General features: G+C 40.7%; 1 protein-coding gene, 1 long non-coding RNA gene and 1 pseudogene across 4 annotated transcripts in view; 1 reads left to right on the top strand and 2 right to left on the bottom strand.

The window, feature by feature from the left end:
* LOC306639459 overlaps positions 1 to 23,950 on the bottom strand; it is a 288,549-nt gene that overhangs the window by 131,324 nt on the left and 133,275 nt on the right. The window lies entirely within an intron of this gene.
* Positions 1 to 23,950, top strand: part of ALKBH3 (alkB homolog 3, alpha-ketoglutarate dependent dioxygenase) — a 35,978-nt gene that overhangs the window by 3,798 nt on the left and 8,230 nt on the right. For both annotated transcript variants that reach the window (XM_079103048.1, XM_079103049.1), the window contains 5 exons: positions 493 to 527; positions 3,861 to 3,908; positions 5,350 to 5,453; positions 7,134 to 7,222; positions 12,475 to 12,684. In XM_079103048.1, the coding sequence (XP_078959174.1) occupies positions 493 to 527; positions 3,861 to 3,908; positions 5,350 to 5,453; positions 7,134 to 7,222; positions 12,475 to 12,684 (486 nt within the window). The remainder of the gene's footprint in view (positions 1 to 492; positions 528 to 3,860; positions 3,909 to 5,349; positions 5,454 to 7,133; positions 7,223 to 12,474; positions 12,685 to 23,950) is intronic.
* LOC306639457 (transcription factor BTF3-like) lies at positions 1,899 to 2,778 on the bottom strand (annotated as a pseudogene). The gene has a single exon. The product of its transcript is annotated as a transcription factor BTF3-like (transcript).

Raw genomic sequence — 23,950 nt, 5'->3', positions numbered from 1 at the left:
AGGAGTAGGTTCTATTTTTTATGTTTCTCTTATTTATTTTTTTTGCTGTGCTGAGGATTGAATGTAGGACCTAGCACATGTGAGGCAAGTGTTCTATATCCCCAGTAGTCCCTCTTTAATAATATGGGGGGGAATAGTTAAAAAATCAGGCATCTTGCCGTAGTAATTATTGCATAAATAGTTATCAAATGTCCTTATTTTATTGTATATGTGTGTGTGTGTGTTTTAAATCTCCTTTATGTAAAGAAGGTTTTTCCAGAGTTGTTGGCCAGGGGGAAAGTTGATTAATTGTATTTTTCTGTGTGCTAGCAAAGGCTGTTCTTGGAAGAGTGGAATTGAGGGTCTCTGATGGGGTAGTAAGAGGTGGGAATAAAAAAGGGATAGTTGTAAACCTGGTTTATTTTTTTTACCAGAAATGAGAAGATATGGTAAGTGAGTGTTCTTGGGGATTAGGAATCACTCCAACATTAACATCTGCCTGTTTCCTTGCAGGTAGTGCGTAGAGCTCCAGAACCACGCGTGATTGAGTAAGTAATGTGCTGCCTGCTTGTAATTGTTGCCCACAGTGAAAGGGAGAACGTGGGATCTTTTCCTCACCCTGAATTTTCCAGCTGGATGAGAATGTCTTGATTTTAGGCTTGATTTTAGGCTGGGATGTTCCTATCTCAGATGTCTTTGAACTTGATCTTTTGGGAAGACTTTCTGAATCTGCTGATGATATGGAAAATGCAACAAGACCTTAGTACATTAAATTTTGATTCTGGTATAGATTTCCTGGCTGTATTTCACTGATGTCTGCAGACAGTAAGCTAAAACAACTCTTGATAAAGACAGGGGAATTTTTCCTGAGTCATCTGAATATGGCTTTTTGAGAAGCCTTGAAGTACCATCTTACTAGTTGTGCTTAAGAGAGCTGCTGGCAGTCTAGATGACCTTACAGCCCATTGATTAAAACCACATGATTGTTTCATAGCAATTTAAATGATACTAAATATTCCTCTTGTATTGATCTGTGTCAAAAATGGTTCTTATCCAAAATTGGGGAGAGATGCTTTGACTTCTTTCCTGCTTCTCAGTTTCCATCTGATATAAATAAATTGTCAGTAAAACCTCTCCTCTTATTCTAGCAAATTAGCTTTCGATGTATGTTCGTACCCATGAGCCATCTGCGTGATGTATGTTCATACCCATGAGCCATCTGCTGTACTGTTGGGCTATTTTCAGGTTTGCTTGTATGTCATAGAAGAATTTGAAACCAACACAAATGTCAATGTACTTTCAAGGAAAGTGTCTAGTCCTGGCTTTGCCACTAGTTAACTTTATAGCTAATCCTTAGTTCTTTCCATCTCTCTGGATTTTAGTTTCCTTGTCTGTAAAATTAGGGATTTGGACAGTATGTCACCTAAGGCTTAGTCTGGTTCTAATAGTCTTTGATTTAAAAAAAATCTGTGTAGCATTTCCTTCATTGATGATAAAGGGAATAAGCAAAACTATAAAATCCATTACAAATGGGACATTCAGGCTGAAAAATAGGTCATTGTCAGTTTGCTAGTCAAGAGAAAGATGGCAGAATCCATTCCTGTTTGCCATAGGGTTTGTTAATTCTGGTTACCTAAAGCTATGCAAAAGTTTTTTTTTTTTTTTTTTAATATTCAGACGTGGGTTCCATATTTAGAGTGAGCCAGTTTCTAAATGCAGGCCAAAATATATCACATTAAAACTTGTATTCATGCTCATGTACCAGGAAATCATGTAGCTAATTCATAGAAAGGTAGTAATTACTGTATAGATGATAACTGTGTCTGTATTTTTGGCTCAAAGGGTCTATAAGAGGTCAGAGATCATGAACTACTAACTCCTGTAACAGAAGGTGATATTAAGAGTTGTCCCTTTGTACATTTTCTTTCTTTTTTTTTTTTTAACTAGGCAAAGAATTTTATTAACCTTTGTTTCAAACTTTATTCCCAGGCTTCTTCAGCTTAATTAGCTGCAAAGAATAAATTGTGTATAAGCAAAAACTGAAAAGAGCTGCAGTGTCCAAGTGGTTTGGGCTTAAAAATATTAGAGATCTAGATTTTATCAGATCCATAAACAAAACAATTTTAAAAAGCAGTCAATATAAAATAGCAGCTCCCAGTAACTTCTTCAAGTTTATCTTCTTCAGAAGTTGATCAGTTCACTTTGTCTCATTCTTAGAAGCCTCATCAAAATTCTGCACAAGATCTGGAACTTCAACATCATTATCCTCTCCAGTAGCAAGTGGTGCTTTTCCATCCACAGATTGGGCAGAGCTTCAGCCAGTCTCCTTAAACTAGTCAGACTGTCTGCACCAAGCTGGTTTAAGATGCTGGGGAGCATTTCTGTCAGTTGCTTTGTCTTACTATGGCCTGTAATGGTGAAAGCATTTGCTGCCAGAGATGCCTGAATTTTAGGGTTGTAAAAGTGAATCACTGTTCCTTGGTTTGTAAACATATTCACCTCTTCAATACCAGAGATATTGTTTACCCCTAACTTCTTTAAGGAGAACTGAAGTTTTTTGTCATCTGCTGTAGCTGTTCTGTGAACCACTTTTTTCTTTCTGGGAGCAGTTCCTTTCCCACCAATGCGCACTTGTGCCTGCAGTTTGGTGAGTTTTTCCTGGTTCATGATAGTTTCTTTCATCTTGTCGGAGCTGAAATGGGACCGCGCCAGGGACTAGGGTTGGTGCTCAGGGGTTCTCTGGCAGACCAGCTGAGATTAGGCGCACACACATGGGGACGCAAGATGGCAGCTAGAGGGAGGCCAGAAGTGATCCTTTTGTACGTTCTCTGTAAGAAGGATCTGACGTGGTTGCCTTGATCGATGGACCTGTCCAGACTGTGCTGCTTTTCTCACGGATTTCACACCTTGCACATCTGCAATATTTCTGTCCTTTTTCACATTTGATTAAATTCAGTAAATTTTATTACCCGTCTGCTGTGTGTAGGCAATAGGAAACAATACCAACCCATTCCTTCTCCCTAAGGGGACTGTCATCCCCATTTCAAAATGAAATAGACATGTAAACAAATTGTAATCTTGTATATGGTAAAACAGTAGACATGTATGTAAGGTCTCTTAGTACACAGGATGAGACGGGTAGCAGTATTGGCCTGGATTTTAGGTCAGGAATTGTTTAGAGACAATGCTGAGTGAGATTTTTGAAGGGTAAATTAGAATCCTCCACTGCAACCAAGCTGAAGATGGGTTGGGTTAGGGATGCTGGGTGTCAGGGACGCCTTCCAACATGCATGGGCCTGGAAATGTAGTGACGTGTTCATTCAGCATATTCTAACGGTTGATTGTTAGAGGATGATGAGTCTGTGGGAGCTGTCAGTGAAGGAGTTACATCATAAAGACCTTGAAGCAAATTTTGGGGAGCCATTAAAGGAATTTACTCAGGGGAGAAACCTTGTTAATATGTGTCTTTAAAAGCACAGAAACACGTAACCCTGAGATATGCTAGTTATTTACCAAATGTAAATGCACCCCTATTCCAAATTCTCCAAAGGGGAGATACCCCATGTCTTTGTCTCTATTGACAACCCTGTGTGCAGTGGAATAGGAAGGGGAGAATGAGAATTTATTTTATTCCACTTTTGTCTCCATGGCCTGACCCTGTCAGGGCTCGATTTGTCATGCTGTTATGGATGTTCCACCACCTTGCACTTATCTCAGTGGTAGAAGAAGGTGGGGGTTACACCTCCCTCATAGTCATAGTGCTCTCATGGTTACGTGATTTTAGTGAGCCAGACTTTGAGAACTCCAAAGGGCAGCCCTTCCCCTGGGTGGAGTGTATTTTTTGCTTCATACTCACACCTCTGTTTCCTTTGTTTCTTTAGCAGGGAGGGTGTATATGAAATCAGCCTGGCACCCACAGGTGTATCTAGGTAAGTGAATCCTCACTTGAGAGGGCCTATAAATATCACCAAGTTATAATCTGTTAAAACAGCGTACTCCTTATCTGAAATAGATTTGTAATTTCTGCACCTTAAATTCTTGGGGAATAAGAATTTGGTAATATCTCCTTTTTATATAATATTCTAGTGTGAAAATATTTTCATAAACTCTCTGTCAGATACAGTAACTGTTACTATCCTAGCTTCTCAGATAAGGAAGTGAAGCCTGGAGAGACTAAGTCCTTTTACTGTGGTGTAGTAATTTCATATTAGAGTTGTGTCTAGCCTATCCTTGGCTTCTGGCCTGCGAGTGCTGCATTGTATTATCATTGTACTACTTTTTGTGAATTACTTACAAATACTAATTATATAGTATTACATATCATGTTATATTGCTACATTAGGGTGGATTTCAGTAGTTAAAATGTATATTAGGCATTAGCCATTATTTTAAAAACATTTTGAAAACCTCACCATAATGCGTAAGTATACTAATTGTTACTATTAAATTAATGAGACATTTAAAACAAGTATATCAGAGCTTATGCATCCAAGTGAGTTGCTTAGAAAGATCTTTTGCTAGACTTTGAAGTCTCTAAAAAGTTCCTTGGCACTGTCCTCCTTATAACCCTGCTCGGAACCTCCCCTTTTTAAGCAAGGTTAACAGCTACCCAGAACCAGTTGCATTATTTTGGTTACAGTTCATTTTTAACTTGGTAATGACTTCAGGTGAATTTTAAATAATGGAATGCATCTTCAGAGTGATTTGCTCTTCAAGAGAATGTTCCATGGGCTTTCAGAACATTTCTTTGGAAAGATACACAAAATGTTTTTGAGCTAAATTGGCGTTGTTGAGATAAGCATGTATTCAGTGAGAGAAAGTGTCCTCATTTGTATCTGTTTATTTCGATGTAGTTGTAATGATCTCTGTCTTACCCTGCAGTTGGCATAGTGTCTCAAGAGACCACCAGTTATTAAACTAACCCAGCTCCAGGCATTTATTAGTTTTACTTTTTACTCTTGACAGTGACTTTATGAGATGCATGTCATCTTTGATTACAGATGAGAAAAACCAAGGTTCAGGAGAGTTGACTAACTTACCCAAGGTTTCATAGTTAAAAGCCATGCTGATAATTTCTGGCTCTTAAATTCTTGGTAATACTTGGTAGTATTCAAATTCTGAGTTGTATTTGAATGACAGTCTGTAAAAGCTCTTGTGCATCCCTTTTCCTTCATTTGGCATAACATGGAAGGAGTTTATTTAACATCTGAAGCATTGTGACCTGGACGATAATTAGCCTTTACTTGCTTTGGAGTGGCAAAGTGACTTCATCTGCCCACAGGAGGGAGGGTCTAGGTGAACATTCTGCTCAGGGTTAGACATCCTTCTTTTCCATGTTCCTTAGCTAATAGCAGTTCTTTCTGCATCAAGGGTGTGCTTGTATCCTGGCTTCATTGACTTGAAAGAAGCTGACTGGATGTTGGAACAGCTTTGTCGTGATGTCCCCTGGAAACAGAGGATGGGCATCAGAGAGGGTAAGCAGATTTGCGAGGCTGCAGGGACGCTGCCTGGTCTCCCTCAGCATGTTTTCCATGATCACTGCCTCTGCTCACCACAGCCAGTCTTAAACAGAGTTGACCTGACACCCCGAGGAGGAGCTGGAAGTAGCTAGCCACAGGGGAGAGGAAAAAAGAAACTCTGGTGAAGGCCCAGAGATCAGGGAGGACATGGTGAGAGTGGAAGGAGGCAGAGGAGGCTGGGTTGGCTGCACTGTGACTGTCACACTCCCTTGGTTTTTATTTACTACCTCTTACTTCCTGTAATGCCAGCTTCCTTCTTTCTTCTTGGAAGGTTCCAGAGTTTTCTTTTTTCTGATCCTATTTGACATACATTCTTTTCCATTTTTTTTTTTTTTGGTAGCTTCAAGCCTTGAACATTTTTTTTCTTCCCATTTATTCTTACTGACTTTTTATTCTCATTTGACTTTGACCAGAAGAGTCCAGTTTCTTTTAGTTTCAGCATCAGTGCTCACTGAACTTGTGAAATTGAAGCAGAATTTATTACCTGTCCTGGATGGAGCCTGCTTCTTCCTCTGTTGGCATCCACTAGCCAAAGCTGCCTGTTATGCCACAGATGGTCACTGGGGGTCATCTGTGCGCTAGCATTGTGTTTCCTTCCTGGCACATTGTGTGAATAAATTTTCTGTAAAAAAAGAGGCAATGTGTCCCAATTTCATTTTTGTTATTCACACATCAGAATAGGAGTCGACTTTTAGGAGGCAATCTACTCCCAAATCCCAGGAGTTTCTATAGCAAGGTTTTGGTTACATACTTGATCTGTCATTCAAAGTAATTGTTAATTTTAAACAAATTTTAGTTAAGTAACTCTCTAATCCTTGGTTTTCATAGCTTTAAAACTGAGCTAATAATAATATCTTATATGGTGGTTGTGTTAATGAAATGAGATACTGCATGATAAATGTTTAACTGAATGCCTGGTACATAGTAAGCTGGTCTTTGCATAGGTCGACTGCCTCATTTGCTTATTTGGCACCGAGGCTTAAACTTGGGATTTTGCACGTGCTGAGCATACACTTCACTGGTGAGTTGCATCCCCAGTGCTGCTGCTGCTGCTTCTGCTTATTTTGTTCTTATTGTGGTTGAAACTGATATTAGTTTTGGGAAAAAGAGCAGATCTGTAGATAACTTCCTCTTTAAATAAATTCACACATCAAAAACTTCTGGCTAAAACCAGCTACATGGTATAGTTGATCAGAACACTTTTCCTTCATTTGGAATCAGAAGGGCTTATGCAGTGTTGAACACGGGGGTGAATGCTTTGTCATGTTTCTCACATGGGCATTGGCACCCACAAACTCCTGCTTGCAAGGGCCCAGGCTTCATTACTGTCTTTTGAGACTCTTGCTTTTATCATCACTGAAACAAACAAGTCATACGTTCTCATTGCAGAGCCTTTGCTCAGGCTGTTTCTGCCAGCATGTCTTCTCTCGTCTTTTCTTCCTTACTAGCCCTACCTATCCTACTTGCCAAATCCCAGTATGTCCATGAATGAGGAACCTGGGTCAGAGTCCATCCCTCTCTTCCTTTGGGATTCTCCTGACTGCTTTCACGTTGCAAGGCACAGAGTTACTGCACAGTAGGTACACCTTGAATAGCACTAAACCATCTCAAGAGCCCCTGTATTTTCTCTCTTAGATATAACTTATCCGCAACCAAGACTTACAGCATGGTATGGAGAACTTCCGTACACTTATTCAAGAATCACTATGGAACCAAATCCTCACGTATGTTGAAATATTGGTGTGATTTTATAGACTATATATTGTAAGTTTTGAGAACTATAGAGTAACAGTGAACTATTTTGCAAAGGTACATGAGGGTTCCTATTTCATAAAATCCTCTGGGTTTGAACATTGAGACTTTGTGCTTGTCATCCTTGATCTATAAATGAGCTCAGGATGAGCAGAAACTGGAATAGAGTAAACTGGCACTGGAGTGCAGGATTTCAGAACATGAACTATTTCTTCCAATACCTCCCTTCCCCAAGCTTTTTGGTTCTGACCCTTCTGTGTACACCCTGGTACACATTTGTTGTGTGGCTACATCCTTATGACTAGCCAGTGAGGTCAGAATGTCTTTTTGTATTTCTCAGACTCCTTTGCTATTTGTGAAAAAAAAAAAAAATCTGACTTTTGTTTTTTGTTAACTTTATGCCTATATTTCTCAGACTTCCAACTTATTACCACTTTGGCCTGTTTTTGCTGTTTTTTTGTTTTTTAAAAATTTCCATGACAGTAGACAAAGATATTTTAGACTATAAATTAAGCTCGTCCAGCAGATAGAATTAAGATCCAAGAAATAGCTCCCTGTTTAGTTCCTGGAATCTTCCTTTGGCAAATAATGCTATGCTTTATTGTAATAGACTGAAGAAAATGGAGTTTTGCTTGGGGTATTTGGATACACAGGAATGTGACACATTTTGGAACTTCTAGTAATATGTAAACACAAACCACCACTTTACTAAAATGTTCACAGATAAAACATTGCCTGGGATATTTTTTACAAAAGAGGTATGCTTTGGTTCCTAGGGCTGTATTTAGAATGTGACCTAGGGAAGTCTTGAGACCCTTTGTATCTGAGGTTGATTTGGAAATATGGAGAGACTTGAATTAGTCCAGTTCAGCATAGACCAGTGCCCTTGTTTCTGTCAGAATTAATTACCTTCTTGTCCACAGCCACAACAGAAGTTGGGGATTGAACAGGCTGTGGGGAAGAAGGTCTTTTTCCCTCATTCTAGTTAATCTTTTAGAACAGGATTTGTCAACCTCAGTGCTGCTGACATTTTGGACTGGATAGTTCTTTGGTGCTGGGCTGTCCTGAGTAGCAGTACCCACGACCTCCAGTGGTTCCTTTCACACCATCATGACAACCAAAAATGACTCCAGACGTTGCCGCACATCAGCTGGGGCATAACTGGCCACAGTAAGAGGCACCGTTTTAGAGTAAATAGGTCGTATGAGATTTGCTGAATAAAGTTTCTTATTGCCTTTCATTCTGGGAACTTTTTTTTTTTAATGTAAGTAATATGTGCTTATTATGCAAAATGTAGAAATCGCAAATAACATAAAGGAGAGTACTAAATTTCTTTAACAATTTTTTCCCACCTGGTGTTTTAGTTCCAGTCTTTTTTACTTTAGACAAAGATATGTAAAGGAATTTCCTATAAAAATAAGATCACTTATGTTTACTCTGTTTCATTTAGCTATATATCATTAACATGCTTCAGTGCCATTAAATATTCTTCTTCATCGCATTTAAAAGCCGCATAACATTCCATAACTCATTCAAGCAAGCCTCTTTTGTTGGACATTAAGATTGTCAAATTAGAATTCTTTAATCTGAAGTTTCTGTGTTTATTGCTAATAGATTTAGTTTATGTACTATCTTGAACAAAATCAAGAGTTGCCTCTTTCTCTGTTTTTTTTTTTTTTTTTTTTAAGGAGGATTCACAACAAGTGTGCATGTTGAGGGTACTTGTTTAATTTTAAAATCATCATTACCTCAAGCTTAACATCCCATAGAGAAGAGGCAGGTTCAGTCATAGGTTTTAAATTTGTTTTATAAGATTTGATCAAAGTGAATCTTACGTGGACCCAATAGGTAAACCAGATCCAAGCACTGCCTGCCCGGGAATGCCACTCAGAACCACCTCTGTGGTCCCAAGGACTCTGCAAAACACTGCTGGAAATCTTTTACTTCTGTGATTTTTGTTTTCTCGTACTCTTTTTCTCAAATGTCTTTTAAGGATAGAATGTCTTCACTGAACAGTGCGATGACGCTGAATTTTAATTTAGACATTCAGTTCTGAAGAATCTGTATATAGAGTATTGGTTAAAGAGTCTAAATTAATCCTCTAGTTCATTATCCCCGTTTTTCTTCCTTTTTCTCTACTTCACTACCAAAAATAACCAAGAAAAAAATATATAGCCACTTCAAAATGTAATGCAAACTTGATATTATCACAGTGCTCAGCCCCTAAGTAAATCAGGGAGGTGCTAATTAGATTCACAGTCACATTATAGAAACACTACCTGTCTCCTTTATATTCTTGTTTTTTCTTGTTCTAGTATCTGATCTTTATCTCTATGAAGATAAGTTTAAAGCTGTAAAATAAACAGGAATTACAGATTGCTGACATTATATTTGGAATTTTACTTTGAAATTTTTCTCTTGAACATTGGTTAGTTTAATAACATTTTTGTTTTGGTCCAAGTTTTGTTTGTTGTCACTGTTTATTTTTTTAAAAAATGTTGTGCTTAGGATGTAATGCTGATAACTACAACAGGATTCCCAGCTTCAACCACGGTTTCCATGTCAACAAGTGGTGCTCACATATGCTTCCCAGGCGCTTTTACCTGACAGTAGCCATGGGTGATACTCAATAATGTTCGCTTTGCCAAACATCTGTTCTGTCACTACCAAACGTACACAGACATTTGAGGAGTTCTCAAAGTCACAGTCTTACAGTAGAAGCCGTGGATCCCTGGAAGGTGGTCTGTGAGACCTTTTAGGGGGGTATCCACAATAGTATTATTTTAAAAATAATATAAGACTATTTGATATTTGCACTGTGTTGAATTTGCACTGATGGTACAAAAGTGCTAGCGAATAAAATTGGTGGCACCATAATATGAATTAAGCATTGTCACCAAGCTGTACTAGCAGTCATTGTGTTCTTCACCACTGTGCACTTCCAGTTTAAATTTTAAAAAATGCTGACTTCATTTAAGAATTTTCGGGGCTGGGGAGATAGCTCAGTTGGTAGCGTGCTTGCCTTGTAAGCATAAGGCCCTGGGTTCGATCCCCAGCACCAAAAAAAAAAAAAAAAAAAAAAAGAATTTTCCTTCATGAAGCAGTAAACATTGTTAGTTTTATTTAATCTTGGCTTTTGAGAACATGTCTTCCTTCTAGTTGGACGAAACCTCTGCTACAAACCAGAGAGCATTTGTGTGAGCTGAAAGCTGAACTAGCTGCTTTTTTCATGGACTGTTGTTATTTAGAAGAATAAGAAGAAACAGACTGGTTATTCAGACTTGAGTGTTTAGTATCCATTTTATCATAAATGAATGAAGTTAGTGTCACTTCAAGGAAAACAACAGGCAGAATTTATTATTAATAATAGAAGTTGAACTTGGAAGCAAAAATTAGAACTTTGAAAAACTAGTATCCATTACTTTAAGCCTGACCTCTGTCCATTACTTAGACTTTTCTGACGAGATCATAGTATTAATGGATGTGATTTTTGTTGTTATATAATGAAATGTTTCAGTGTATAGAAGATATGTATATAACTCAGTTGAACTAACATTTTTCATATGACCCAGGGGGATGTTACAAAATCATACTGAGTTAAAGGTTTCATTCAAAGTACAAGCTAAACCAATGGGTTTAAATGCAAAAGAATACAAAGAATTTGAAATGATTTCAGATGCCACATTCTAGTTAACCTTTAAGAGCTCTGTCCTTGTTGAGTTTTGAGGGAATATTGAAGAACGCCTACAATTATTGATTTATTTAGGTACCAGGGATTGAACTCAGGGGCACTCAACCACTGAGCCACATCCCCAGCCCTATTTTGTATTTGATTTAGAAACAGGGTCTCACTGAGTTACTTAGCATCTTGCCATTGCTAAGGCTGGCTTTGAATTTGCAGTCCTCCTGCCTCAGCCTCCCAAGCCACTGGGATTACAGGTACACACCACTGCACCCAACTGAATGTCTACAGTTATTTGAAAGCACTATAAACTACAAATTTGGTTGAAGTTAATTTTTTCATACACTTCAACAAAACCAGCATATTTTAACATGTTGAATGCAGAAACATAAAAGAAGAATTATCTTTCCTGTATACATTAAAGACATTTGAAAAACACTTTTTTGCCTTACAAATTATATTTATAACAGAATATTTATATTAACATGTAATGGGTTTTTTATTGCACTTAAAGTTGACCTATAATTTAAATTTTTCCTTCTCTTTCTTTCTTCTGGTACTAGGAATTGAACCCAGCACCTCACATACCCTAGACAAACTTTCTACCACTGAGCCATATTCCCAGCACGTCAGTTTTATTATGGTACATAGCAATAGCAATAACCCATGTAAACAAAGGTTTTTTGGGTCCTCAATAATTTTGATAGCATAAAGCTTGAAAAACACTGTCCTAAGGTATCTATAGAGCCCTTGAGATTTTTGGAAGATGCAGAATTCCAGCAATATACAAATTGTGCTGATGGTAGTTACCAAGTACAGCTGCACACTGGAGTCAGCTTCCTGTGGAATGTGTAGCCAGACAGTTCAAAATACCACCTGCCTCAGTGAACTCAGGGCACAGGAGGCAGGACTTGATATCCCATGAAGTCTGCTGGAGTTCACAGCCCTTACAATGTTCAGAGCATGTCATGATTCCTTTTGTATAGAAAAGAATGTTTGTCCCTTTCAGGTTCTGTTTTTAGGAAGTTCGCCACTCAAGGTATTAAATGTCTTTTTTAAAAAACAACTCTGCCCTTGAGGATCAAATAAGAATAGATTGAACAGAGGGGCACCCGGCAGGAAAGTTCTTTCCCTCCTCAGACTTCTGTCTGGGTCTGTGCTACTTGGCTGCATGTCAACTTCACTTGCCACCCTAATAACTTACCACGGGGACTGTTGGCATTTGCTTTTTGGTGAGGGCCACGTATTTAGCATGAGAAAGATGAGATGGGTAGACAGGCCCTGATGGTCTTGACATTGCTATACCAAATTTAGTACTTTTATAACATTCCACAGGTTAACTTGCTTCAAAATTGAAATGATTGGAGGAATTAGACCAACTCTTCCTGCCTTCTGTTCACTGCATTCCGTGGGGTTTGCTTAGTCTATGCCCCTATTTATAACTTGACTGATTTTGCCTTTTTTTTTTCTGTTTTTCCATGTGGCTGCCAACTTGTGCCTTATGTAACTGCCTCTGCCCTGTCCTTGGCCTGTCGACTACAGTGGCATCCTGTGCTGAGCACCCTGAAGAACCGCATCGAAGGGAACACTGGCCACACCTTCAACTCCTTACTCTGCAATCTGTATCGGAGCGAGAAGGACAGCGTGGACTGGCACAGCGATGATGAACCCTCACTAGGGAGGTGCCCTGTCATTGCTTCGCTCAGTTTTGGTGCCACACGCACTTTTGAGATGAGAAAGAAGCCCCCACCTGTAAGTATTTCTTTTTTATTCTCACCCTGCCTCCTATGATTCTATGAAGAAAGCAGAGCTCCTAAAAGCTGTCTGCAGATACAGAGGATAGAAGTATGTGTTATTGATGAAACATTTTCAACTGATTGCTTGCCCATGGTAAACTTCTGGTTTCCAAAGTGCCCATTCATTCATTTATGTATCCATCAGGAATGCCTACACTCCCTGTGTGTTAGGGGCTCATTTCCACTGATGGAAAGGACTGGCAGTTCCTGCCCTCGTGGACATCATTAGTGGGGGTAGACAGATGCTGCTCATTATTCAAATAATTGCAATTGTGATAAATGCTGTGATGGAGGGCTTATAGGGTAACTCAAGCCAGTGGGGGCAAGAAGGTGAAGAGCTTCAAGAAAGATGTCCCCAAAGAAGCCTTCATTTTACATGCTCTTCACAACAGCACAGGCCTTGTGCTGTGAGAATGTCATGTGCAGCTTCGTTCCTCCTTAGCCTTCTCCTGAAAGATGCATGAACCTGGGACTCTCTCAGAGGGGAAACTGAAGCCAGATTATCAGAGGTGATGGTCTAAGTTCAGGTAGAAAAGCAGTGACTGAACTGTGTAATGATTTCAGTTTTTCATCCAGCTCTTACCTAACTTACATGATATTTGATTCCAAGGCTATTATTATTATTTTTTTTTTTTTTTACTTTTTTTTTTTTGATCTTAGGGATTGAATCCCGGGCCTCCCACATGCTAAGCATGTACTGTACAACTGAGCTATACACACTGCCAGCCCTAATTTTTTTTTTTTTTGGTGCTGGGGATTGAACCCAGGGCCTTGTGCATGCGAGGCAAGCACTCTACCAACTCAGCTATATCCCCAGCCCCAGCCCTAATTTTTTAAAATCAAAAGTGTAGAACCTCAAGACAAAGATAGAAAAATAGCAGGAACTCTAAGAAAAGAGTAAACTTCCACCCAATTGTCCTCTTCCCAGGGTTTGTGTCTTTTCTTAACCAAGGTTCCTGATTATTCAGCTTGCATCATTAAACCAGACCCAGTCAACTGTGGAGGCCAATAGGCTGATTTTGAATATGACCTAATCTAGGCCACATCCTCATTAGTCACTCAGTGCTGAGTCTGTTCTTCATCAGATATACTTCTCTAAGAATACAATTAAGGGGCCCTGGGCTGCCTTCCTGGGCTGTATTGGGTTTCCATGCATGGTATTTTGAAGCATATTGAGTTATTCTTCATGTATGCCATTAAGCACCTTTTATTGGTATAATTTCCCTTGATTAGTTTTTCTTTGCTTTTGTTTACATAGAAACTTTGGTCATTGTTGGCAGGGGATTATCTCTTGCCAGTGTCTTGTCCGTTTGTTCCCTTAGCACTTGAATAGCCTATACATTGTCACTGGCAAGCAGCCTCCATGTGCTCAGAGTGCCACATGAGAATCAGGCTACCTAGCCTTTGCTGGATTCTTGTTAGGTATTGTTTATGTTCACAGGCACTTAGTTAAATCCCAAATTCGTACTTGTAAAGAATTCATCTTGCCCTTAATAAGATAGCTGCTTTATGAATTGCAAAGCAACATTGTGTCTCATTATTTAAGTTAAGACCTTCTCAAGCTAGACCCATGGAACACCATCATGCTACCAGGCATGGTCCTAGGAGCTGGGCTCACTTTCCTCCTGGAGCTGTCCTGCCAGCCTTCTGACTGGCACACAGCCTTCAGGAATGTCATCTGTAGTGTAATCCTTGTCTTTAGTGCTTCACAGTTATTTTCTTTGTTGCTAAGTATTTAAGTACTCAGTCACTGTTTCTTTACACACATATAGTCACTAGCACCACCCCGTTGGGAAAAAATGTGGGACCTATTTATAGATTGGAGCTTAAAAATTCCTAAAGTATGCCTTCTGGGTAGTTAGTTTTACCTTACAAGCAGTTTCCTACTCGTAAACATTAACAATATTCTGGTGCCCAGAAACACCCCTTTCTTTCGCCTCTCCAGGCAGTAGAAGCTCTTGACTTTCTCATATAAAAACCTAATACATGGCAATCAATAGCTATTTCTTGGTAATATACTTAAGTTATGTGACAGATTAATGGGTGGACAGAGACCATTAAAACCGTATGCAGCATTGTTTCTGTGGACAATCACTTAGAACAAAGAGAAAGACCACCATTATGAGATTCTCTTTTTCTTAGGTTTCTTGGAGTTTATTTTCAGAAACACCAGTGAAAGTGCAGTCCATGAAACACTCAAAAGCCCCTTCATTGTCTCCCTATAGTGAGGAATCTGCACTGATATAGATGCTGATTTGATCAAAATGTAACTCTAACAAATAAGAAAATTTGTCTGAAGTCTTGAAACAATGCTTGTTGAGGAAAGGGTTCAAGAAGAAATATAAAGATATCAGTATTGCAGATTGTTGGCTGTAGGAAGTTTCAGCTCCTGACCTAGTCCTAATTCTCATCGAATGTGTTGCAATTTTTCTGTATCTTCTCAATTCTCTCTTTCGTTTAAGATGGGGAAATTGATATGTTGAAAATTGTAATCACACATCAGTGAATGTGCATTAGAAGCTCATTCTTGGGTAAGCAGGACACAAGTTGAAGTATTTGAAAAGACATGTTCAGGTTTCATGAATAGATTCTCAAAAATCTGGGGCTCCACAATGTCATTCAAGTAGTAGGGCAGGAGCCTTTCTTTAAGTTGGCAGCCATTAGGGTATACATCTTCAACTTATTATAATGATCCTTTTGAAGGGAAATGGTTATTGAAAATCTCTGTCTACTCTCTAAACTCAGGTGATAGCTCTGGGAACATAACTCATGATTCATACTACCCAAGGTAAAGCATAAATTCAAAAGTGTAAATTAGTTTAACCTTCTGTGTGGGATTTGTGGGAGTCTGACTTTCTGTAACTCTTAGGGACATATCACAGAATGCTGCCATACGTTGTAATTGTCATGTCTGTCAACAAGACACTTGAGTACTTTAAAGGTTGTGGGAGGGAACCTTTCAAACTCCTGTTCAAGAAGCTCATACCTCTTTGACTTGAGTCATAGTTTCTCATCTGAAGCAGACAGAGGAGTCACAAGATTCTCTGCACTTCATGCAAATATGCAGTTTTGAGACAAAATCATTTGTTTTGGGCTACTTTCAAAGATAAGTAGTCTTGAGTTTTTAAAACTTCAAACTCCTCCTCCCCTGCGGCAGCTGTTTGTTTTGCAGTTGGGCGCAGCGAGAAGATCTCTGTAGCTACTGATCTTCTAAGAGCTGCCACAGCTCCGCAGGATTTCTCGCGTGTGAGATGGGAAGGTGACCTTTGTTTCCTAGGCACCAGCACCCCCTGATTTGTGCATTTGACTGAGTCTGATTCTTGCACACATCATTCCTGGGGTTAAACATTTCACTCCTTCAAGGTACCCATCCTTTTTTCACTCTTCTGTGTCCAAGTCTGTAAACTCTTGCTCATTTATTTCGATTTTAGAGAAAGTTATCATTTCCTCTAATCATAATTAGATACCTGAGGGCTGGTAGGCTTGTTTGATCTTGTTCTGTCATTTACCGCATCCCTTCTCATGTGTAGTCAAATCAGAGGCTGAGTGAAAGTACCATAGCCATATCCTGCCTATTGCCAGACTGTCCCACCTTAAGACCACGGTCAAGCTTACCAAATATACTGCAGTTCACTTTTTTTATTTTATAGAGGTGGGTTTGTGAGAGCTTTTCTACACTTCCTGTCCCAAACCTGTTTGTACTTTTCAAACTGCATCATGTCCCTGTTTGCAAAGATTAGCCTGGTTCTTTTCCCAACTAGTACTAATTCTACACAGAAGAACAAACTGGAAAAGGAACTACAAAAGCCATTTGGCAGGCTGCTATTTCTCTGTCGGTTACCATGGAAACAGTGATGGCTGAGTGGGGGGGGTTATTAGATAATAGCAGGAAGTTTGTGATGCACTGGAGGTTTAGATGCCAAAAGCCTTGTTTTTCTAGCGAATTACCCTGCATGCGCTCTTTCCTTTACCCAAGTCTTGTATGTGAATGTGAGAGGCTTCTCTCCACCCCCAGGTGATTGAGCCAGGGCAGGCTGGGCCTTTCTCCAAGTGCTCCTCTCCCTCAAGCCTTCTGAAGGAAGGGTCCCTGTTCATCTCACCAGAGAAGACAGTTGTCAAAGCAGGTCTGATGGTGGAGACTTGCTGCCTCCCTTGCTTTTTCTTTTGTGTTTTGTGTTCTGCACACTGCTGGGAAGAATAGAGTAGGAAAAAACCTCTGATCATAAATATTGACATTTTTTCCTGGACTTTAGAAAAAAATTAGAATATTGAAATCCAAAATAATAAGGTACTGAATAGCTAAATTCTGGATACTGAATTAGCCAGACTGGGGCAGCATTTCACAGTTAGGCAGCAGCCCCCCGGCTGCCGCACCCCAGTCTCCCATTCCACCGTCTGATCCCAGCATCTGTTCTGCAGTGTCACAAGAAACACTCGAAAGAAACTGTTGATAACCATGGTCCTTTTGAAACACCTAGTGAAATTTAGAAAATCAGGTTCTGTTTCCTGTTTCTGTCCCTGAGGTTGGTAAAAAGCACTTATCTGCCTCTTTTATACTTACTCCTTGTTAAAATGGAAATGATAATTGGTTGCCACTTCATGTGAGTGATCAAAAAAATTTCCCATGAAAATTGTTGCAGTAATCAGTGAATTTTTAAGCTGTTGCAAATGGTATATACCATGGTGGCTTATCAGAAATTGAAAAAAGAAAAGAATAACAGTGAAATGAGTTCCAAGGTTCTCTTGGCCAAGAAGTGTAACAGAATCTCAGGAGGGTGAAGTGGTCTATGGGTCAGAAATAGTGATGGAGCTTTATAGCTGCTATCTCTAGGGCTGTCTCATTAGATGTCATTGGAGCTATCTCATTGGAAGATATGAGTGGGTAAATAAGTGTGTGGGGTGTGTCTTGATAGGTCTTAAGTTTTCTTCAGACTTGAGATTTTTTGGGAGTTGAAATTACCATTTGCTTCCTCGGGGCTTTATCTCAGCCTAAAATCCATGCCCTGACATCCTCTTGGAATAATTACTTTTTGCAAAGAACCTCCCAGTTTTATATTGCCAACAACAGTTTGGGATTTAGGAGAACAACAACCTTTTCCCTAGTGATTCATTGTGTTTCTGTATGTGGAATGATTAGGTGTGGAATCTGCCTTCAAACTTGATTTGTTAAAACTTGTCCTAATAGTAACCTTTTTTCTCTCCTTAGGCATACTCTAAGGACTATTTCTTCCCTTCTGGTGATTTTTCTCATCTTTCACAGGTCATATTTTCATAGGATGACTGTCTAGTTTAGATAGTAAAGAGCTTAGAGTGTTCAAGGAAGGAAAGGAGGCTGTGCCTTGGAGTCTAGTGAGCCAGCATGGGGAGCAGAGTGGGTGAAGAGATTGGGAAAGTGAAAATGGGTCAAGTCAGGGGAGACTCGTGAACCTCAGAAAGAGTTGGGGTTTTTTTTTGTTTTTTGTTTTTTTTTTTTTTGGTGCTGGGGATTGAACCCAGGGCCTTGTGCTTTCAAGGCAAGCACTCTACCAACTGAGCTATCTCCCCAGCCCCAGAAAGAGAATTTTATTTTAAATTCATCAAGAAGCTTTTAAGGTACACTAAGCAGAAGAGTGATGTGCCCTTTTTGACAGTTTAAAAGGTCACTATTGCTACTGTGCAGAACCTGGACTAGAATTAAAACAGTAGCAGGAGTGGAGACATGGAGACCAGTTAGCTCTTGTTTATCCCTGGGACCAAGGGTGAGGTGAAGAGAGAAAGACAGATTCCATGACATGAGCTGAAAAATGTGTGAGGAGTAAAGAGGACGGAGAATTCTCTCCCACCTGGCTCTGCCATTCACTGGGTCACGAGACACCATGGCCTTCCACTTGAGAGGGCTTCAGGGAATGTAGTTTTGGGGAGATAGCCAGGGATCGGGACAAGGAGGAAGAGGGAGCTCTGTAGAGCAGGCAGGTTGAGGATGTAGGCGAGTTTCTCTTTTCGGTTGGGAATGCCATAGATCACAGTGGAGGGTGCAGGAGGGAGCGTTAGGGAGCGGGGATTTTGACCAGATCACATCCAGGAGTGCTTTAGGAAGGGGCATCCTGGTGTCGACTGGGCTAGTGAAGCTTGCACCTCTGCTAGCCACTGAGGTCAGCTGGGTGTCAGGCTTGGGAGTTTGTTTTCTATGCTCTTATAGGACAAGAGCATTTGTTTCTGGTGCTACAGTCTTGGGTGGAAGCTCCTTTAAGGTAGCACTTATTTTAAACTGCATTTCTTGGAAATATTGTATTACAAAGAATGGACTCCTCATCACGTCAACTCTTCTGATGCAGTGTATTAGAGTGACTGCAGCTGCGAGTGTGAATTCAAGATGCAGGAGCTTGTCACCTCCACCCTGTCCTAATACTGTACATATAAACCCCATCAGCAGGTTCTTCCCTCTGGACTTCACTTATCTTTCAGTGTGTGTGGTTGACAAGGAAAGATAGGAGTCTACCTCTTGCTTTGGGGAGCCATGTGCCATCCATGGCTGCAGAGCTGTACTGCAGCCACGCCGCCCAGCTTGGTGAGGCGCTGGTGAACTCCTGCGCTGTCGAGCTGTGAAGGTCAGTGGGTGCACATGATACAGGATAATCATTTGCACCTCCTTCCTTCTGTCATTCCCTTCATCAAAACCTTGAAGCCCCCAAATCAGGAGTTTGGTAAAAACCCAGATATTCTTATGTCACATGAGTTGAAAACTGTTTTGAACCAATAACCTCAGTGCTTTCAAAGCTATGCTTTTCCAGCTAACCTCTTATTTTAGCAGATCTTATTTCAGCTGCTTCTGTTTTTAAAGTAATGTATTTCGGATCGATGCCGAGGATATCATCATTTAAATGTGGGTTGAATCAGCAGGATAACTCTGCAGGGATGACTTTGTGGGATCCCAGCTTTATTTTCTCCTTAATTTTCATAACTAATATATTTGTTTATGTCATATTTTACAAATATATTACCACTCTGAACATAAAGTTCAGCTGTGTTCTCATGTTGGTGCTATAGGAGCAACAATTGCAGCTCAAATATAGTGGCTAGCTTAGATGACCCATGGCACAGTCCTGGACCCAGCGAGGTTTCCAAGGGCAGGCAGCACCACAGTTTGAGGAAAGAAGCTGAAGATAAATGATATTATTGATGAAAATGTCATTATTGGTATAACTGTAACCTGGGAGATAGGGCAATGAAATGGACATTTGGCCCTCAGCAGGTAAAGTCGTTGCATTTAGTTTTCAGATATCATTTCCTTCTGTAAAAAGCCTTGACTGTACTCGTCCATCAGCTTCACCGTTTATCTAATCCTCGGACCAGAGAGCTAGGGGACTCTATGATATCCATTACCATTTTGAGAAAACCTGCTTGACACTATACATATCTTGGTTTTGTTTTTGCTTTTGAGGCACAGATTTGGGATTGAGGGTGCAGCTCAGTGGCAGAGCACATGCTTAGCATGCCCAAGGCCCTGAGTGCAGTCCCCAGCACTGCCAAAAAAAAAAAGACTCTGGAATTAGCTGTCTACACTCGAGTCTCCCCTTCCTCACAACCTAGCTCCCTCTTGAAATGCTTGTTCTCTGGCTCTTTCCTCTCTTCTGCCCAAGTTATACTGATGCGGTTCATCTAAAACCAAGCCCACCGATCTTCCTCAGTCAGCTTTTCTTTCTCCTCTGGCCATGACACTCAACCATTGATCAGCTGCCTTTTCTTTCTCTTGGCTTCTGAAATACTGTCATGAATCTTGGTATTCCCCTACTATTCTCATTGCTGTTTTTCTGTCTCTTTGAGGTTTTTCTTCTTTACATTCAACCCCTTAAATGTGGACATTCAAGTTTATCTTTGGTTCTGTTATCTCCTTCTACATTATTTTTAGGAGATTATCAACTGGCAGTAGACTGTCACCATATGGGCGAGGTCTCTGCCTTATCCTTATGTCCCCACAGCATATGTACTCTGAGTGAATAAGCAAATAAGTTGGATCTCCTCAGTTCTTATAACTTTAGTCATTTGTTTGACCGGTGTCTTCTGAATCTCTTATTTCCAGCTTTCACTATTATCTCAATTTCCATTCATCACTTTCTACATTTGTAAGATGTTTCTACTTAACAGCAGCACACATGGCTTCAAAATTGAAATTCTAAAATGAGATTCCTTACTGTTCTTTCAGGAAAACTCCACAATTCCAGCTGCTAGTAAGTCCACGTATGTTCATGGTATCACAGTCTCTTGGTTAGGTTGATAGTATAAGTTATTTTCAGTTGTTCTTCCTTATTCTCTATAAAATCAGTGTTGTGATTTATCTTAATTTTCCCATTTTTTTTTTTTTTTTTTTTCCTAAGATGGGGCTCTTGATATGTTGCCCAGGCTGGTCTCCTCCTGATCCTCCTGCCTCAGCCTCTCCAGTAGCTGGGATACCAGGTACCTCCATGCCTGGCTTTTAAATTCTTTCTTGAAATGTCTAAAGAACCCATCCTCACATTGACCATCTTCATCCCAGGATCTTGTTACCACATGCCCAATATAGTAAAACTTCTTTTTTCCCTCTGGTATCCTTAGTTCCAGTCTTTACTGCCTCTATTCTGTCCAGTGCCCATATGCCAGACAGTATTTTCAGGAACAGTTCCTTCCTGCCTCTTCCTCCTTCCCTCCCCTACCACATATTGATTCAGGACCAACTGTGTTTCAGGTACTATGCTCAGCTCTGAAGATACGGTAGTGAATGTGACAAATCTGGTCCTTGCCCTCATGGAGGTCACAGAGCTAAACAATAGTAAAACAAACAAACAAACCCAAAAATACAACACGTGGTTAGATCTGAATTTGGATTTATTCTGTGTGCAATGGGAGTAAATGGGGTTGTGACATGATTCGGTCTGCACTTCTGAACATTCACTCTGACTGCCCCTTGAGGAGTGGCTTGGGGAGAGAGAAGAGTAGATAGAGGTGGACAGACGGTAGAAGCAGTAGCACCATGGGAGACTGCTAGCTTGGCTGTAGGTGCAGTTGGGAGGAGGAGAAGGGAGTGGATTTGAGGAATGTTTCTGAGGCTAAACCATCAGAACTTCCAGTATGTTAGATGTGGGAATAAGAATCCAGAATAACCGCCACATTTCTGACTTCAGCATTGGGTGGTGGAGGCGCTGTGAACTTGGATGGAGGAGCCAGATTTCTTCATTTGACTTGCTCTTGATGAGGGATTTCCTTCTCTATTCTGGGTTTGAGATGTCTGGGACTTCTTTGTGGAAAGGAAGCCACTGTTTGTATAGGTCTGGGTTTCAGGTGATAGACCTCAGCCAGAGATATGATTTGGGATTATCAAAATAACAAAAGAAAAATGCTAATAATAAATCACAAATATGTAGTGCTGACTCTGTGCCTAGCTCTGTTCTAAGTGCTTTACATTGAGTCCTTCAAAAATCTTGTGAAATCAATGCTGTCATTTTACAGATGGGTGATGGCGACACAGTGTTAATCTCTTGTACAAAATGGCTCACACTACTGTCTGTTGAATCAAATTAAAAGTGATAATATAGATGATATGTAAACCTATAGAATTGCACATTTTAAAAAACTTTACTTAGAGATGGTGTCTCACTGAGTTGCTTAGGGCCTCACTAAACTGCTGAGGCTAATCTTGAACTTAAGATCCTTCTGCCTCAGCCTCTGACCTCAGCCTCCCTAGCCGCTGGGATTACAGACACGCACCATCATGCCCCCTGCGCCCAGCTACACAAAAAAAGGGGAACCTAGAGCTAAGTTTTTTTATTTAGTTTTCAACTCGAAAGCCTTCACCTGCTCCCGTTAGCAAGGGATGCACTGGAAACCCCTGGGCCAGCTTGTGAGTCTTCCTGTAACCTCAGCCCAGCCCACTCTGGTCTCCCGTGGCTGCTCCATCCTCTCTTCGTTTTCCTTTAGGCACGCTGTCTACTTTCTGAGCCCTTCCACACTTCAGGGGCCACTGTAGCCTCCCAGCCTCCCTGATGCCTCTAGTGCTGAGATGATAACAATTGCCTGGCTCAGGGGCCTTTTCTCTGGGTAGAGGGCGAGATGGCAAATATGATACTTGAAGGTAATGTGCCAGTCATCCTGGGGCACTGAAGGGTAGAGTGGCAAAGGATCAAGAAAATGCTGCATGACAGGCCAGCTCGGGCGACTGACATGGGGATGGAGGTAGCACTCAAGAGCACAGCTGGGCAAGCTGGGAGCTGACCCTGGCCTTCAGACTTGTGGATGCTGCCCAGTGTTTTTAAACAAACTGAATTAGTTGCCAAAATTCATAACTTAGATTTCATATGAAAATCTCATTTACCAGCTTTCCTGGAGAATCCAGAAGATGGAGTAGTACTGGGGAACAGTGAGCATCTGCCCCACAGGCCTGTCTCCCCATAGCCTCAGCCCCTTGTTCAGGCTACTAGGTACGTTTGTACCCCCAGAGTATAGTTAGGTGCCATGTCATTAGGACAAGAATATTACCAGATTTCAGGAGGGATAGAGAGCACTGTGTAGTGACACAGATGTGGACTTTAAAGCTAGATAGGTCTGCCTCTTGCCAGCTTTTTGCCTGGCTAGCTCTTTCCCTCTGGCTCCTTTTTCTTCTGATAAAATGGACTTATTTGCCTCTCTTCCCTGCCCGTTGGTAGTAAGGATTAGCTGTAATATTTATAGTACCCACCATGTCTGATACCCGAGTTACACCATGGTTGATCCTGTCCAAAAGTCTCACAGGAAGATGCAAGAGCAAAAATTGGGTGCATCCTCTGTAACTCCATTGATTGCCAGGGTTGATTCAGCTGATCTGACTGGCTGGGTGGGTGACCCCTTCCTCCCCCAGTGCTCCATGTGTGTCCCACCTAAAGCTGCACACTTAGTCAAAAAGCACAGCCATCCCCAATAGGACTTTTTTTTTGTTCAGGAGTATACCAATAACCTCATTTTCCTGCTGAACCTCTAAACAAAGCTCTGGAGGTCCAGAGACTTTAGCAGCAGGCCTTGGATTAAGTACCTGGAAATTGTGTTAAAAGAAGCCTAGGGTTGGGGGTGAAGTGCAGCAGTAGAGCGCTTACATGCCTGATGTGTGTGATGCCCTTGGCGCGCGCGCGCGCGCGCGCACACACACACACACACACACACACACACACACACACACACACAGAAAAAAGAAGAAAAGCAGCAGCATGGGGAAAAACCAGCAGAACAACAAACCCAAA

Source organism: Sciurus vulgaris (genome assembly GCF_902686455.1).
Source record: "Sciurus vulgaris genome assembly, chromosome: 11".
Classification (NCBI taxonomy): domain Eukaryota; kingdom Metazoa; phylum Chordata; class Mammalia; order Rodentia; family Sciuridae; genus Sciurus; species Sciurus vulgaris.
Note: the sequence above shows the minus strand (reverse complement) of the source record. Positions and strands in the feature narration are given on the sequence as shown.